At 47.0% G+C, this 15,580-nt stretch overlaps 4 protein-coding genes across 4 annotated transcripts; 2 read left to right on the top strand and 2 right to left on the bottom strand.

Moving 5' to 3' along the window:
- Positions 1–955: 955 nt before the first annotated feature.
- DFL_003511 (uncharacterized protein) lies at positions 956–1,925 on the bottom strand (the record flags this gene model as incomplete). The annotated part of the gene is made up of 2 exons (XM_067632458.1): positions 956–1,695; positions 1,778–1,925. 2 exons carry the CDS (start codon positions 1,923–1,925, stop codon positions 956–958), a joined length of 888 nt encoding a protein of 295 aa, XP_067490724.1.
- A 1,258-nt stretch (positions 1,926–3,183) lies between these two features.
- On the top strand, positions 3,184–4,099 carry DFL_003510 (uncharacterized protein; the record flags this gene model as incomplete). The annotated part of the gene is made up of 4 exons (XM_067632457.1): positions 3,184–3,194; positions 3,413–3,498; positions 3,564–3,859; positions 3,920–4,099. 4 exons carry the CDS (start codon positions 3,184–3,186, stop codon positions 4,097–4,099), a joined length of 573 nt encoding a protein of 190 aa, XP_067490723.1.
- A 4,542-nt stretch (positions 4,100–8,641) lies between these two features.
- On the top strand, positions 8,642–9,163 carry DFL_003509 (uncharacterized protein; the record flags this gene model as incomplete). Its single annotated transcript, XM_067632455.1, has 1 exon — positions 8,642–9,163. The coding sequence occupies one exon, from the start codon at positions 8,642–8,644 to the stop codon at positions 9,161–9,163; it is 522 nt and encodes a 173-aa protein (XP_067490722.1).
- A 757-nt stretch (positions 9,164–9,920) lies between these two features.
- On the bottom strand, positions 9,921–14,607 carry DFL_003508 (uncharacterized protein; the record flags this gene model as incomplete). Its single annotated transcript, XM_067632454.1, has 3 exons — positions 9,921–10,799; positions 10,864–10,985; positions 11,049–14,607. 3 exons carry the CDS (start codon positions 14,605–14,607, stop codon positions 9,921–9,923), a joined length of 4,560 nt encoding a protein of 1,519 aa, XP_067490721.1.
- Positions 14,608–15,580: the final 973 nt, after the last annotated feature.

Genomic DNA, 15,580 nt, shown 5'->3' with positions numbered 1-15,580 from the left:
AACTCCAGGACCCTGCCAACAGCAGCAAGACCCATCTGGCGGTGGAATGTCGATCGCATAACAGGCAGTTGGGATACGGTCTGGACTTCTTTTCGGACTGAATCTCCGTTTCGTGTTCTTGAACCCTTAATCGATATATGTGGCCGGAGATATCATTCGGACGGGTGGACCTATGTGCTGGTGCCTGTCAATAATCCGTGTAGCTTCGTGAATCCAAACCACGGCATTTGATCCAATTTGGGACTCGCTGGGGAGGATCGAGGCTACGCAGGGGAAACGATATGTGCAAAACCAGATGATTCATGAAGACGGATCGGCAGTTCTAGGACGGCCCCTGGCTCGCTTAGGATAATGTTACACAAGATCGGATCTGAAAACAACTGAGCTCTCGGGAAATACTCGCCAGAATAGGTAAATACCGGACCCTCTTTAGCCGATTTTGACATCCAATAGCTAAATCCTCCAAGCTTGTGGTTTGGATCCGAGGTCTTATTCTGTGGGAGCGGGAGCGGAGGGCTTTTGTACATTTGTACAGTGTAAATTTGAACCAATAGGTCTCTGTCTCGACTCGAAAAAGATCCCAGGATTGCACGTACCTACGGAGCTATTCTGCTTCGTCCTCGCCTTATAAGGCACTGCGGTAGCTATGCAAATAATATTACTTACGTATATATCATTTCCCGAGAAACTGTCAGACAAATTATGCCTGATAACCACCGGGCCAAAATTCAAGTAATGTCGTGCTTATATGATTTCTTCAATGACAATATTCGGGTTACATTATCATACCTGCCCAGGGGCCTAGGAATCCAAAGCTAGGAGATAGCTAAATTTCTAGATACGTAAAAGGAGACATGGCGATGCTGGTTTCGAGTTTTACCATAGAACCGAAACCCTAGCACGGCCAGACGCTATTAGATATCTGTTCACGACACACTCAACCTTCCGACGATTCCTAATCAGAGTCGGGGTCGTAAAGGTCCAATCCCTGAAAGACCTCCTGTTCCTTCTGTTTCCTTTCCGCCTCCCTTCTCGCCGCCTCTTCCCTCGCTCTTTCCCTATCTGCATCCGACATTTGCCTACTCCCACCGCTGGGGGCCGCGGCCTGTACCGTCGCATCTCCCTCGGTTGTTCCTTGATCCGTCTCTTTCCCGGCTGTAGCATCAGGCATGGTCTCCATCGAACCCATGTTTGCCAGAATACCCCGTCGCATGATATCCTCGGTCGGCCATGGCACGAATGGCATACCCGCCGTCGGGTCTAACATGGCGATATCCTCGGCCGTCGGTCGCGTCGCAGCATTCCCGGTGGTTTCGCCGGCACCGGTACCGGCGGTATTGTTCACGCCCGAACCCTCCGCACCATCATCTTTCGGCACATTATTCCCGTTCACATCCGCCGATTTTAGTACCAAAGCCGTCGAAGAAGCCTCTGCAGTCGTCGTAGGTTCGGCCTGTGGTGATGATTTGAGATGTGTTGGGGGTCGCGTGAATTTTGAGATTTTGGTGGCGTAGGATAGGAGAGCTTCGTATTCTACCTGTCGGGAGTGGGAGGGGAATACGGTTGTGGTGGTGGATTGGAGTTCCGTACGGGCTTGGGAGAGGGTGGTTAGGAGGGTTGAGAGTTCGGAGTCTAGAGCGGAGGAGAGGGCGCGTAGGTGGAGGAGGCGTTGGTAGTTTGTTTGGTGGGTTACGACTATGTTATGGCACGATTTAGGACGTTAGAATGGTGGATTTCGGTATAAAGTAGGGAGGGGATGGAGGGGTGTGTACCGTACGTTGCTCTAGACTGGAGGAAAGGTCGTCATCGGCGGCGACGAGGGCGGCGGCGGCATCGCTGGATGGGTCATCGACGGTGACGGAATCGAGCAGTGATGCGAGAGAGGACTCGATCGCATCGAGCGACTTTTTGAGAACTGCGTCCATCGGGGAGTATAATATACGTGGGATAGGCTATCGGGGTCTTTTCATGATGGAGGGGTGGTTTGAATACGAAGTCGCGATGTGGGTCACATCCTCGCCTATTTCCACGACATACGATTCAAGCACCGATCTTGGCATATTCACCCGGCGACAAGCAATGATATCGATATATCCGTCCTTATCATCAAAAGGCCGATACTCTCGACTGCAATTAATGCTTTTTTTTTTACGTCCGGTATGCACCGTTTCATCTTTACATTGGCGGTGGAATCGACGAGGGCGAAATTGCATTGAATAGCGATCACCATATCCCGGCCAATATAATATCTCCGACACCGCCTGATCAGAGACAAATATACGGATTAATAATGAATTCATGGATTCTCTACTCAATCTCATTGGATGTTGCAAATTCCAAAATTTCCTCATTCAGTCTAGATCAATGACTACATACCCCGGTCAACCTTAAATGCGACAACACCGAAGGGGATGCGGATGGGGGTGGGAGGAAGTGGGGAGCTAGTGCTGGAGTGCTAGAGTGACCCCTGTGCATTGAGGCTGTGCAAGTTTGTCTCCACTTCTGAAGCTTTTCTGCTGAGGTATCTGATATCAGTGGCGGATCTGTGAATTGATCGAGCTCTTTCGTCACTTGTTCACAAGGCTAAGCTAAGCTTAAGTTACCAAGCAAGCTTTCAAGCTAGATAACTTTATATATAACCCGGCCGTCCCGCCGGTACAGTTCTTGGTAACTTCACCTTTTCATATCGTTCTTATTACAACATACTATCGATTCCAACCGAGACTGGAGCCACTGCTGGGAATTAATTAATAGAAAAGGAAAATCGTGCGCATCGTGAGTGCGGTGTGGCGTCTTCTTCCTCTGCGGCAATATATACCTCCGACATACATAAGCCCTTACGTATCGATTGTCCTCTTGCTGTTAATTTACAAATTAACAGCCCTTTCGGACATCCATTCATGCTATTTTTGTAAAATTTTTTATATTAAATTTGGACTGGTGAATTAATTGTTGTTCTGTCAGCGACGAAAGACCGAGTCGAGTCGTTTTAACTTAACAAGCAGACCCCCGCCATACATATCTCTTCCTTCTTTCCCTTTCCACGACCACACTCCCAACAACCACCAAAGACACCCCCATACACTATCTCCACGCTCGCACTCGATACAAACTCCACTTAAACTTCCTCCGCTGCCACTGTTACTCTACGGAACTTTCGCTCGGGTCCTCCGACCGTAAAATATGGGAAAGAAGTGAGTGTTGCCCCTCAATCCATCGACTTTCCCCCCGGTTTTTTTTGCGCCTTGGCATTCCTTTCAGCTGTTGCTGTTGCCCGCGGTTCTCCTTTAACGCCGACACACACTTCAGCCTCAGGTCTCTCTCACGCGATCCCGACAAGGACCGAGGAACATTCGAACGGTGGATTCGGGCATCTACACATGTACTTTTACTAACGGTTCTTACCTACCAGTCAGTCTAAACTCTCCCAGCAGGAGATCGATGATCTCCAGAAAAACACACATTTCGATAGAAAGGAGCTCCAGCAATGGTACAAAGGTGAATACCTACTATCTCCCGAGCGTACTATATCGGGTCCTAATATTTCGGCGGAATCAATCTAGGTTTCTTGAAGGACTGCCCGTCAGGCTCCCTTAACAAGCAGGAGTTCCAGAAAATCTACAAACAGTTCTTCCCCTTTGGCGACCCGACTAATTTCGCCGATTACGTCTTCAACGTCTTCGACTCCGATCACTCCGGGACTATCGACTTCAAGGAGTTCATCTGTGCTTTGAGCGTTACCTCGCGAGGGACTTTGGAAGACAAGTTGCAATGGGCTTTCCAGCTGTACGACATTGATGGTAACGGTGAGATTTCGTACGATGAAATGCTCAAAATCGTCGAAGCGATTTATAAAATGGTATATTCAAAAACACACTTTTTTTTTACAAAGGGGACTGCAGCTGATAGATAATCATAGGTCGGCACGATGGTAAAATTACCCGAAGATGAAGACACCCCAGAAAAGCGTGTTAGAAAGATATTCCGCATGATGGATAAAGATGAGAGTAACAGTCTCACACTGGAGGAGTTCCGCGAAGGCAGTCAGAAGGATCAGACTATCGTCTCGGCGCTGTCGCTTTATGATGGATTAGTCTAGGAGTCGATCGCGATCTTTCGGTTCGACTTCTCGAACCCACCAGGAAACGTCTTCACGGCAACGGTCCCGTCCGCATCACCGCCTTCCGAATCCATCGACCGCTTGGACCTCTCTCGTAAAAACCGCAAAGTGCATTTAAAGAGCGGTTTGTTGTTGTTTATCTATTTTTGCCCCGTCTTTTTGACAAAGCGCGTCTTCTTTTTTCTTATTAAATGCCGTACTGGGAATCTGGATTGAGCCGCAAACAAAACTTGAGAGAGAGAGAAGAAGAAAAAATTAGCAAAAAAAAGAGGCTTGGATCGATCAGCCCTTGGGCCGGAGTCCAGAGTTATTCCCCGGGAGCCTTTTTCTTAGCAGCTGTCTGTGCTATGCTATTATGACTATTATCGTTCTTTTTTTCTTCTTTTATTATTACAGTTGAGAGAAATCAAGGAAAATTGAGGAGGGCAGCAAAAACCAAAGAGAGATTCCCCCGAGACCATATTGTCTTCCATCGTTTTTGTGTTTGTTAGATGGGCTTTTTCTTCTCTTTTCTTTTATAAGTTTTTTGTTTCGTCGCATGCACGCTGCTATCGAGGGCCTGATCATAGAGAATTCAAATGCAAGGAACATTGGATATACCCCAGGATACTTTTTTATATCCCTATCATCCATCACTCTCGTGATATCTGTCAGATGTACTAATAAGCTTTATGATTAACGGACGATTCGACGTCCAAAAAAGCCGACGGGAATGGGGGATTTATGTAGCATTTAGCTACCACCACCAATATGCGATTACATCCTTGACATGGGTTACCCACCTCCACCTCCACCACCTCTATCCAACAGGCCTTTCAATCCCTTCAATCTAGCTATGGACTCCATTCCCCAAACCAAGACCAAACGTCCAGCCAACAATCACCACCTCTCAACAACCCCACTACCGACCTTCCACTCCTCCTCCACGTCCTATCCCACCTCGGACCCGCCCCCACTCCTTCCCAAACCGCAGGATCATCCACAATCAATCCGCATTGGACTCTATCCCGAAGGAAGACCTAAAAATCCTAAACCTAATCTCCCACCTCTTCCACGCCGGGATATATTCCGCCGCCGTAACGGTGTATATGTAAACTCAAATCGTTTTATGCATCGACAAGGGAGTTTGATGGTGATGAGAAGGAGTATGTTACCACGATAGTAGAGATGGGTGAGAGTATTGCGAAAAGGGAGTATGGGATTAGGAAGAACAGGAAGGGGAGGAAGGAAGTTCAGGATATGGAGGTTTTGGGGATATGACGGAGATGGTGGTTCGGGGTCGTAAGGCGAGGGTTTTGGATCTGCTTGAAAAACTGGGGAGGGAGGAGTGGAGTTAGCATCCACCACAATCCACAATCCTCGAAATCCTCCAACGAGTCGAACAAGAATACTCCGACCCCCTCTTTGATAACCGCCCAATCCCTCAAACAAGCCTACCCGACCTCCAACCCCACCATCTCCCCCCAGACAAAAAATACCACATCCACCCCCAAGTCACAATCTCAAACTTCATTTTTAACAACATCACCGACGACATGAATTTTCATACATGGCCATAGCAATCTCGGGATCATGTCGTTAGGCGTGTGATTTGTATACTGAAGTTGTGCATAGAGCTATGCTACGGGGCGAATATTATGCGCAGAGGGTTTATAAGGTTGGGTGTAATGGGAGGGTTCTGGGGGATGAGTGGAACGTGCTGGTTACTGGTGGGGAAGGGGATGAAGGGGAGTTGAGGGAGGATGCGATGGAGGTGGTGGGGGTGTGTGTGGCGGTTATTCTGGAGAGGGTTAGGAAGGGGTGGGTAAGTTGAATGCTATGAATGCGTAGACGTCTACGGTACGACCGAAAAGGGAAGGAGGGAGTGGAATACAACGTCTACAACGCAGTCTATTGGTTCTCGTAGCGATGGGGTTTCTTGATGTTAAAATCCACGATTCGCAGAGTAGAAGGTACGGACTGAGAAATTATACCACCTCTAAGACTTTAGGTAGCGTCGGGTTGCCGATGATACTGCTATTCACGGAAAACGTGGCTGTAATGGTGTTTGAGGTAATAATATACTGATACAGGATTTGTACCGACCAGGTCTGGGTACGAGACAAGGTTTGTACATACAATCGTAGTCTTGGGAGGGCACTTTGGTGACGAGAATACTACAATTTCATGTACGTTTAGAGCTATAGCTATATACCATATTGTCCCCCTTGCAGGCGAGGGAGCTGGCCCAGCAACTACCACGTGATTACAATAAAATGCAACAGTAACAACACCGGGAAGGTCTATTCGGGTCTGATAGTGTAGCCTGAAAATTGAAGAATATTATCTAAAGTATATATATTCAATTTTACGAAGTTGTAGAAGGAAGGGGGATGGGCCGTAGGTTCTATAGAGGTTGAGCGGCACGTCTCTTTGAAATGTGTGCCGAGGGCCTGACATAACTAGGTTGTCGAGGCAAACGTCTGCTCGGCGATGAATGTCATGGTAGATGAAGTAGGACTGAGTTAAAGAGAGGAGAGTATCATAAACATCAATCAACAACAGGAACAAAAAAGGACCTCCCTCGGAGTCTCAACAGATGACTCGAACACACAACCACTTGCAACCTCCCCATCCATCACCAACCCTTTCTCTAAAAAAACTTCAAACAAAAAAATTACAATAAAAGAAAAATGCCCCCAGAAACTCACTGAATTCGTACTCTCGTCAAAAAGACTTCCGAATCTCCGCTCGGGTCAGGCGATTCCCACGGCGCCTTACCTATGACCATTGCATGGATTAAATCCGGGTTGCGAACTCTACGCTTGATAGACCGAGCCCCTACCGACGTGATGCATAAACCACCACTAAACCGTACGAGCTGATTGTTGAGATGTAAAGTTGGGGTATATAAAGGATGTTGTAGGGTGGGCTCGGCGATGACGACAACGACGAAGGGGTGGTTGCGGTCTGCATTGCGCTGTTTAAGACTGCTAGATAATTGGTTAGGGAGGTGAAGCCTCGACATAGCTATAGTGTAAAGATGACAGGTTCGATTTCTTGGGATCTGCTATCTATTCATCATGCGTTCGTGGAGATTATTCCATTGACGAGTCTTCGAATCCGACCGGTTCGAATCCGAATATAACTTCCTAGGCCGGCTCCGCAACGCCATTTGATATCATGATGTCGGCTTTCGATTTCATTTAAAAAAGTACAAAAGAAAATAGGGGGTAGAAAAGCCATGATAAATATACCTTAATGTTACGGCATGGCCACGGGCAAACGGGGATATATATTTCACGAATTGCGTTTCAATAGGTCGTCGTGTTCCCTGGATAAGGTAACATGGCCTTACTATTTATAAATCTTAATTTAGTAACAATTTACGGAATAAATGCTAAATAGTCAATTTGTTTACTTTGATATCGAAAGCCGTGGTCATAGCCAGAAGCTATTCACCCAAAGCTTCGTTCCTTCTATACTATTTCAACCTCGGCATTATTCTGACCCAAGTTTAACTCTCCAATCGGATTCGAAGGAAAGCAGAGGATTGCCCGCACGACAAAAGCAGAAATATCAAGAAAAGCCTTCTTTGGCTTGCTTGGGTGCGATGTCTTGGCATCCAATGATCTTTACTGTGTGGATACTCTGTACATCATAGCACGCTTCTTGGGAACGGGACTTCGGCATGGAATCAAGGATTGTAACCCGGCGCTTGAGAGCGTGATGATCGTGGGCTGTTTCTCTTCCCCCGGCTTTCTAACATCAAGATTGCGGAGAGAGCTCTTGCGTTATTGAGAGGAAACGCGCAGAGGGGTGTGGGCTGCCATGGATTTCGATTGGGAGAGAGGATTTCAAATTCCCAAATTGGCACGGTTGAATCACCCCTATCCCTGATGCCCAAAGTCCTCTTTTGTAAAGTTCAATTGTAGGCGTCGATATTTAGATCACAAAACAAATAAATCTAAAAAATAAAAATCACGAAAACGAAATAAAAATAATTATCAACCGTTCCCCCAAAGCCGAAGGAATAAAGTTAACAGGGTACCTACATAGATGCAGTTACCCGAAAAGTCGGTCGGTCGGCAAGTGTATCGTTTGTGGTAATTTGAACCCGGCGTCGTGTTGCGCCTGGATGTAAGATGTGAGTGAGACACGCTACTTGTATGCAAGGATGCGCTGGTCGTGATGTAATGTGATGATCAACTTTGGGACGGCTTTCGAATGGTATTGGTCACAATGCTGTACGAGGCCAGCGAAGCGGGCCACATCTGGGAAAGGGATTGTGGGGAATTTTGAACGATTCACTCACGGTTGAACAAGTGTACAAACAATTGCGGGCGGCTGGTCCTCGGGCCCCTTTGATGCATTGGCCTGGTGAGAAGGGGAGTATATATGGTGAATGAATCCCTCATGTGGTTGAAAATACTCCAGAACCACGGACCATTCGAATATTCTCTTGCAGTAATCATCTAACATCTAACATCTAATATCATCAATATCATTTTTCCCAATTAAACCTTCAAAACGTCATTCAAGATGTCCTCATCCCGACTCATCACACACAAACCAACCATGGCACCGACGGTACGATACTCTGCATCCGAGAGAAGCACAAGCACACGCTCAGAACCCGAGCCGCAGCCGCACATCACCACCTCCCAATTAATATCCCTCATCGATAAATTCTGCACCTACGCCACCGAACTCGCCCAAAGGATACGAAAAGCCGCGAGCGAAGGCCTCGTAGTCCCACCAGAATTAACCAATATCCCAGAAGCCACCGTTAAACTTGTCGGTTTCCTCCGCAATCTCAAGCCTGCCGCGGGGTACTTTAAACCTGATTTTACGGAAGCGTTGTATCTGAGGGTACTTGGGATGCAGAGAGATTATCAGGGGCTTAATCATAATTTCGACATTTGGCTGTCGGGTCAGAGGGCCAAGAAGATCGTTCGGTTCAAGCCGGTGAACGGGAATAAGATGCCTCCGGCTTATGCTCATAGAGACCAAGAACGCAACCCGTACATTGTTTCGATGGTTGGCGCTAAATCATTGCTATGATTTACTCCCGCGACGAAACTGAACTTCATTAAGATCAGACGGAATAAAAACCAAATAACCTCAAACTTAGAACGGTTCGGCGGCACCGTTCGAGATATATATCGATGTTGGGAAATATAGCTGGAGATTTCAGTTTTCCAGCAGCGGTTATTCACGAGTTCTCACACACCAAGCCCGGTCGAGTCTCACCCCTTTTAGCATCATGATATCGATTCGGGCACTTGAGTAAATCGTAGCCGCTCCCCAACGATCTATACACCAAAAACAACTACGCAATATCGAATACGGACAATCTAGGATGGCGAAAACCTGCAAATCCCTCCATATCATGGATGTTGTTCTCAAGTCTTAGTGAATCTGGACGAGTTACTAGGAGTGTGGACGTATGTAACTTGTATTGCGACCATAATATTAATCGGTCCAGGGAGGATATCAGGATGTCTGGTTGCCTATATGTATACAGAAACATGGGCTTAAATATAATTTCAAACCAACTAATTTATGATACCAAGCTCTCTATTTTATCCTAGGTCTATCGTCTATCTAGTAATAGTTTTAATGGACTATAACGTGAGAAGTATAGTATACTCTGAAAAGGAAGTGAAAGATAAACTGTATAAACTATCAGATTACATATAAGCCTTCTATACTTAAAAAAAGATGCAAAAAAAAAAAAAATTAAAACTTATAGATATCTGCAAACCGCGACTGAACAAACAAACTGCAAACCACGGAATAGAAACCCCGTGTCACCGAATTAAAAGATTCTATCATTAGTCTTCTTCTTCTCCAACGGACACTCCTCCTTATCCGTAAGGAACCTCTTCCCAATCCTCCTACCATCTCTCAACCTCCTCAACGCAACCTTAACACTCTTCTTCTTCGCCTCGGGACTCTTCCACACCTTCACCCTAGCCAAATAATAAAGAAGCACAGTAGCAAAGATATTAAACCCAACATACGCCCACATGATACCAAAGTTCCTCCAACGATAACTATATTCAATACCACTTGCGGCCAAGAATTGATCCGAAACTTGGATGGGGCAGTATCTACACTCATCCGTGGCATTGGGATTGTCTTGTTGGAGATAACCCGGCGCTCCGGCCTGGAAGTAAGGAGCGAGGTATGTGGCGCAGCTTTGACCGGAGGGGGGAGGGAAGATGGCGAGTTCCTCAGTCGTACAAGTGATCTTTCGATCATGCATAGAAGCACCCGTAACCCCTCCGACGAGATAAGTAAGCGGTGAAACACGATACATAAAGATCCAAAATCCCGGCAAACTATTAGGAGGGGCGATGACACCGTTGAATGTCAACATGAGTGAGAACATCAACGTGGCGAGTGTTCCGGCTGTAGCGGCGTCTGGTAGACCAGCGACGAGCATTTGAGCGAATGTACTGGCGAAGACGAAGAATTGGATAAGATAGAGGAGAACGAGAACGACGGCTTCGGCTGGGTTATGACGGCCGAAGACGGGCCAGTACCAGGCTGCCCAGACTAGGATTCCAAGAAAGATTTGGTATGGGATTTCGACAACGATTTGGGCGATGATGAAGGTGACCCAGGAGTACGCTTTTGAAGGACGTTCGCGGACTTCGTATAGAGATCGTTGGATCACAAAGCGTGGCATAATCTAGAAAGCGTATATTAGAATCGATATCTTTGACTAGATTCAAGCGAGAGGCGAGGAGACATACCTGCTGAACAATAGTGCTGAAAATCGACATGACCATGAAAACAGCAAAGATGAGGCTCTGCGTCCCCGCCTGTGAACTCTTTGGAAGAAAGAACGAGAACCCAATAAACAGCGCCGAGGCCACTATAAAACCACCAAGTTAGCATTCTATCATAGCGAAAGTGAGAGTAGAGAAAATAAACCTACCACCCAACATGAGTTTTCCGTAGATATACGACGGCGTCCGCCAGTATTGCTGGAAAACTCTGACTGTGACATACCAAAGCTGCTGTCCCAATGGCATCGCGAACTCTCTTGATCCACCAGACTCCTTGGGCGCTTGGTGTGACATCGTCTCATGAATGCGGTTCAATTCGGTTTGAACATCCTTGGCCTCCTGGCTTGCCTTCCAAACAGCCGGCCAGTCTTGCCCTCCGCCGTTGATAATCTCCAACATGTATTCTGCTGGATTCTCATCACCACCGCACTTCCTAGCCCCATGGCCTTCAAAGTACTCGAGTAGACTCTGAGAATTGTGTCCGATATCACCGAAATAAACTGTCTTCCCGCCTCTTGCCAAAAACAAAAGCCTGTCGAATTCCTGGAAGAGAATAGCGGAAGGTTGATGAATGGTCGACAAAACAGCCTGTCCTGAATCCGCAAGTTTTCGTAGGAAATTGACAATACTCCACGAACTCTGGGAATCCAACCCAGAAGTCGGCTCGTCCAAGAACAATAACAGATCGGGTTTGGCGGCCAATTCGACTCCAATGGTTAATAGCTTCCTCTGCTCAACGTTCAAGCCTTCTCCAGGATTTCCAACAACTGCCTCAGCGAAGTCCTCCATCCCGAGCATTTTGATAACATCTTCAACATGTGCATGCTTTTCCTCGATACTGACGTTCTCGGGTTGTCTCAAAACTGCAGAGAACCGTAAACTCTCCCTTACGGTTGCGGTCTCCAAATGTAAATCTTGCTGTTGAACATATCCAGTGCTTCGTTGAAAGCTTGCGGCCAGAGGTTTACCATTAACCAACATGTCGCCCGTCAGGACACCGATCTTCATTCTCTGGGCAAGGCAATCCAAAAGCGTCGTCTTACCAGCGCCAGAAACACCCATCAATGCCGTCAAAGTCCCAGGCTTAACCCAGCCAGAAACGCCATCCAATAACCTCCTCTTCTCGTTCGCAATCATGATATCCAGGGTAACGTCTCTCCAAGTGAAAACATCCTTTTGCTCCGCCAATGCTACTTTATCTCCACCATCTCCAACCTCTCCTTCATTTCCACTTCCCTCTTCATCACTCCTAGAAACAGGCGCGTGCCCTCTCCTATAAACCAAAAATTCCGCAGTTCCGCTACTCTTAGAGTTCCACTCAGTAGCCGCAAAGTAAGTGACCCAGAAGAATATCAAGAAAGCAACCACGATTCCAAAGTTCCTCCACAGGTGAGAGTAACTATACTCGAAACTTGCGGATGCCCAGGCTTCACCACTGACAACTCGACTACCGGGTGTGGCTCCGGGTACCGCGCAGGCGAAGTTATCACCAGTTCCGTAGGGTGGTACCAGACTCGCACATTCGTAGACTAAACCGTGAACTTCGTTGACAAGTAACGCTTCATAGGCATATCGAATAGGGTTGATATATGAAATCCAGAAAAACCATTTCCTCTGATACGGCGGTGTGATCGTATAGCCGGTATAGATAACAATCGCAAGGACCATGATGCCCGCGAAAGCCATAGCTTGAGAAATCGTTTTTGTCGCCGCAGCCATAGTCCTGAAGATGGCACTCATGGCTAAAGTCGTGATGAAACTGAAGAGGAAGAATATGAAGAATTTGGATGCTTCGTAGGATAGACCACCGAGGAAGTAGATGACTATATTGAATGCCACGGCTGCGACGAATTTGACGGGGATATCCGATACGATACCTGCGGCGGCTTCGGTCCATGGATGATAGAATGCGTAACTGTTATGCTTATGCACAATTGGTCGTTGTTCGTATAACATGTTAATTTCGGTGATAGATCCAAGGGCGTTCAATAAGATAGCGAAGAAGAGTAAACCGGTCTTTGAGAAGAAACTGGCAGTGGACAATGGTGATCCGTAAAAGATACTACCGACAATAAGTGCCATCACCATATTCCCCAGCGCATGCGTGATAGTAGAGGTAAGGTCCATCCACATTCGTTGGTAAGCTCGTTTCGTACAAAGTCCGATTTGCATGGCGATGGAAAGCGTATAAGGGGACTTTGGTCGAACGTGATCGGCTTTGGCCATACTCCTAGCCTCTCGAAGGTCACCGTAGGTCTCCTCGCTGTTATGAACGGCCTCCCAGTCGTCCATGTCTCGCAGTAACTGCTTCCTCTCTGGGCTGGCGATCCAGTAGGCTTCGAACTCCTCGGGGGTCCTGGGTACTTTACTCTCAAACCCAGGCTTGGCTCTTCTCTCGCTGGGGTTTGTGACACTGGTGAGGAAATCTCCAGTAGTCTGACGGACGGGACACTCCCATCCCATCTCCTCGAAATAAGCCTTCGCCCTGCCTGTGCTTCCGAAGAAAATCTGTCGACCTTTATATAAAACCACCACTTTGTCGAATAGGTCGTAGATACTCTGACTGGCCTGGTAAATAGCCACCGCCTGAGTAACTCCGAAGTAAGTAGCCGCGCCCTTCAAACTCCTGACGAACTCCAAAGCGGTAGCGGAATCCAACCCACGGGAGGAATTATCCCAAGCAGCGATGGGTGCACCCGCGAGCGCCATCTCCGCCAGACTAACTCTTTTCCTCTCTCCACCGCTAACACCTCTGACGAAATCGTTTCCAACTTTGGTATTTTTCGTATGTGAGAGTCCGAGAATTGACATAATGATTCCCGTCATCATTTTGGCGTGTTCGTCCCTTCCAAAGCCTCCGACACGGGCACTAGGGGTTCTAGCTGCCGCTGCGAATTCTAAAGTCTGTTGGACCGTAAGATGGGGGAAATGTTGGTCTTGTTCTTGATTATACACCGCTTCTCCTCGGAACTCCTTCAAGAACGTCTTCCTATCGAGACCATTGTACTTCACTTCCGTCTGTTCCGAGATCATCAACCCATGGTCTTCACCACAGATCGTTTTCAAGAAGGTAGAGCATCCAGAGCCAGGTCTTCCAAGTACAATCAACATCTCTCCTTCCTCAACCAACCCATCGAAATTCCGTAGAATGACCTTTTCCTTCCCACCACTTCCACCCCTAAGCCCGGCATATACCGCTGATAGTACCGTCTCCTGATATTGAATCTCCGCACCAACACCGGAAACATTGAGATTCCTAAACAGAAACCCACATCTCGAATGCTTCAGCCCTTCTTCTTCAAGACTTCGAATGAATCTCTTAATAAAAAGCCGACGATCGAACGAAGGATTTTCCGGGTCTAGTCGTGGATCATCGAAACCTACTCCGCTAACAGTTCCAACGGTATCAACCCGTTTTAATCCCCCCGGGCTACCTTCCTGTCCACCAGCTCGGGATTGAACACGTGAGATCTGTCGGATGATTCGGTCGAGATCTTGATCTTCTTCGATGCCATCATTGTTTTCTTGGTCGTAGCCGCCCCATGGGGCGTAGCCGGCTTCTGCACGCGGGGATGTAGAAGATGTAGGAGCGATTTCGATATACTTTTCGGTGTTTGTGGCTGTTGTAGGTGAGGATAGGCCGGAATTTGCTGTAGTATTCGTTGACCCCAACTTCGGAGGTGTAGGTTTTGAAGTAGGCGAAGCCATTGTTTCTTATTATTATTGTTTATATTGACTTCTTAGGAAACCTAGAGAAGTATATAGATCTCTCACATGAAAAGAAAGAGAGAGAGAGAGAGAGACTACAACTCCATTGGCTGTCTTTAAGAACATATATAAAAAATATGGAACAACTTGGGGGAGAAACCACCCTCTACTTAAATAAACCTACTGCATCACATCCTCTCATTCCCTCGAATTTTAACTATCGCCGCACCCATAACCCGCGTTAATTCCTTTTCCTTAACCATGTGGGGTGTGTGTGCCTATTTGCAGCAAAGGATCGCCCGCATGTAGCTTTAGCACGAGAGAGAGCGAATGTGAGGAGCAATGGTGAGGTGTGGTATTTTCGCATTTGGAAATCGCTTCATCTCACCAAGAACCCGCACCCGGATTTCCCACATCCGTTACCCAATCTCATTGACCCAAGTATCTTGGAACTGGCATTGGTACAAGTCGTCGAAAGAAAATACGCGTCAGAAAGTAAAAAACTCCTCGGTTTCAATTCAATTGCCTTTCGGATCTCAATGGAAGATAATCAAAAGGGGAATTAAAATAGTAACATTTTTTGATGATATCCAATGAACAATGCGTATGCACAATATGCAGCAAACAAGAATCCTCGGAAAGATCTCCTTCCGAATTCGTCTTTCTTCCTCAAAGTCCATAAAATACGAAAAATATGCATACATGTTGCTGACATACTGTGTGCATCCTCCGGGAACCCTCTCCTCCGAAAGAAAAAAAGAACCTCGAAGATTTGATCCCAATCCAGCGCGAAGCTAAACTAGAAAATTAACAAAAACCCCTAAGGAAAAGGAAAATTCCGTAGCACTAGAAACATGCGTATGCATATTACATCAAAAACCACTAGTTTGACTGCTAGGCAGCTTTTACAAAGCGTCATTGGTCCACGGTCTTCCTCTCAGAGATCTCGCAAAATCTATCCTCCGAATCCCGG

This window comes from Arthrobotrys flagrans, assembly GCF_004000055.1.
Source record: "Arthrobotrys flagrans strain CBS H-5679 chromosome Unknown unitig_0, whole genome shotgun sequence".
Classification (NCBI taxonomy): Eukaryota; Fungi; Ascomycota; class Orbiliomycetes; order Orbiliales; family Orbiliaceae; genus Arthrobotrys; species Arthrobotrys flagrans.
The sequence above is the reverse complement of the archived record's forward strand: the minus strand, read 5'-3'. Positions and strand labels throughout refer to the sequence as shown.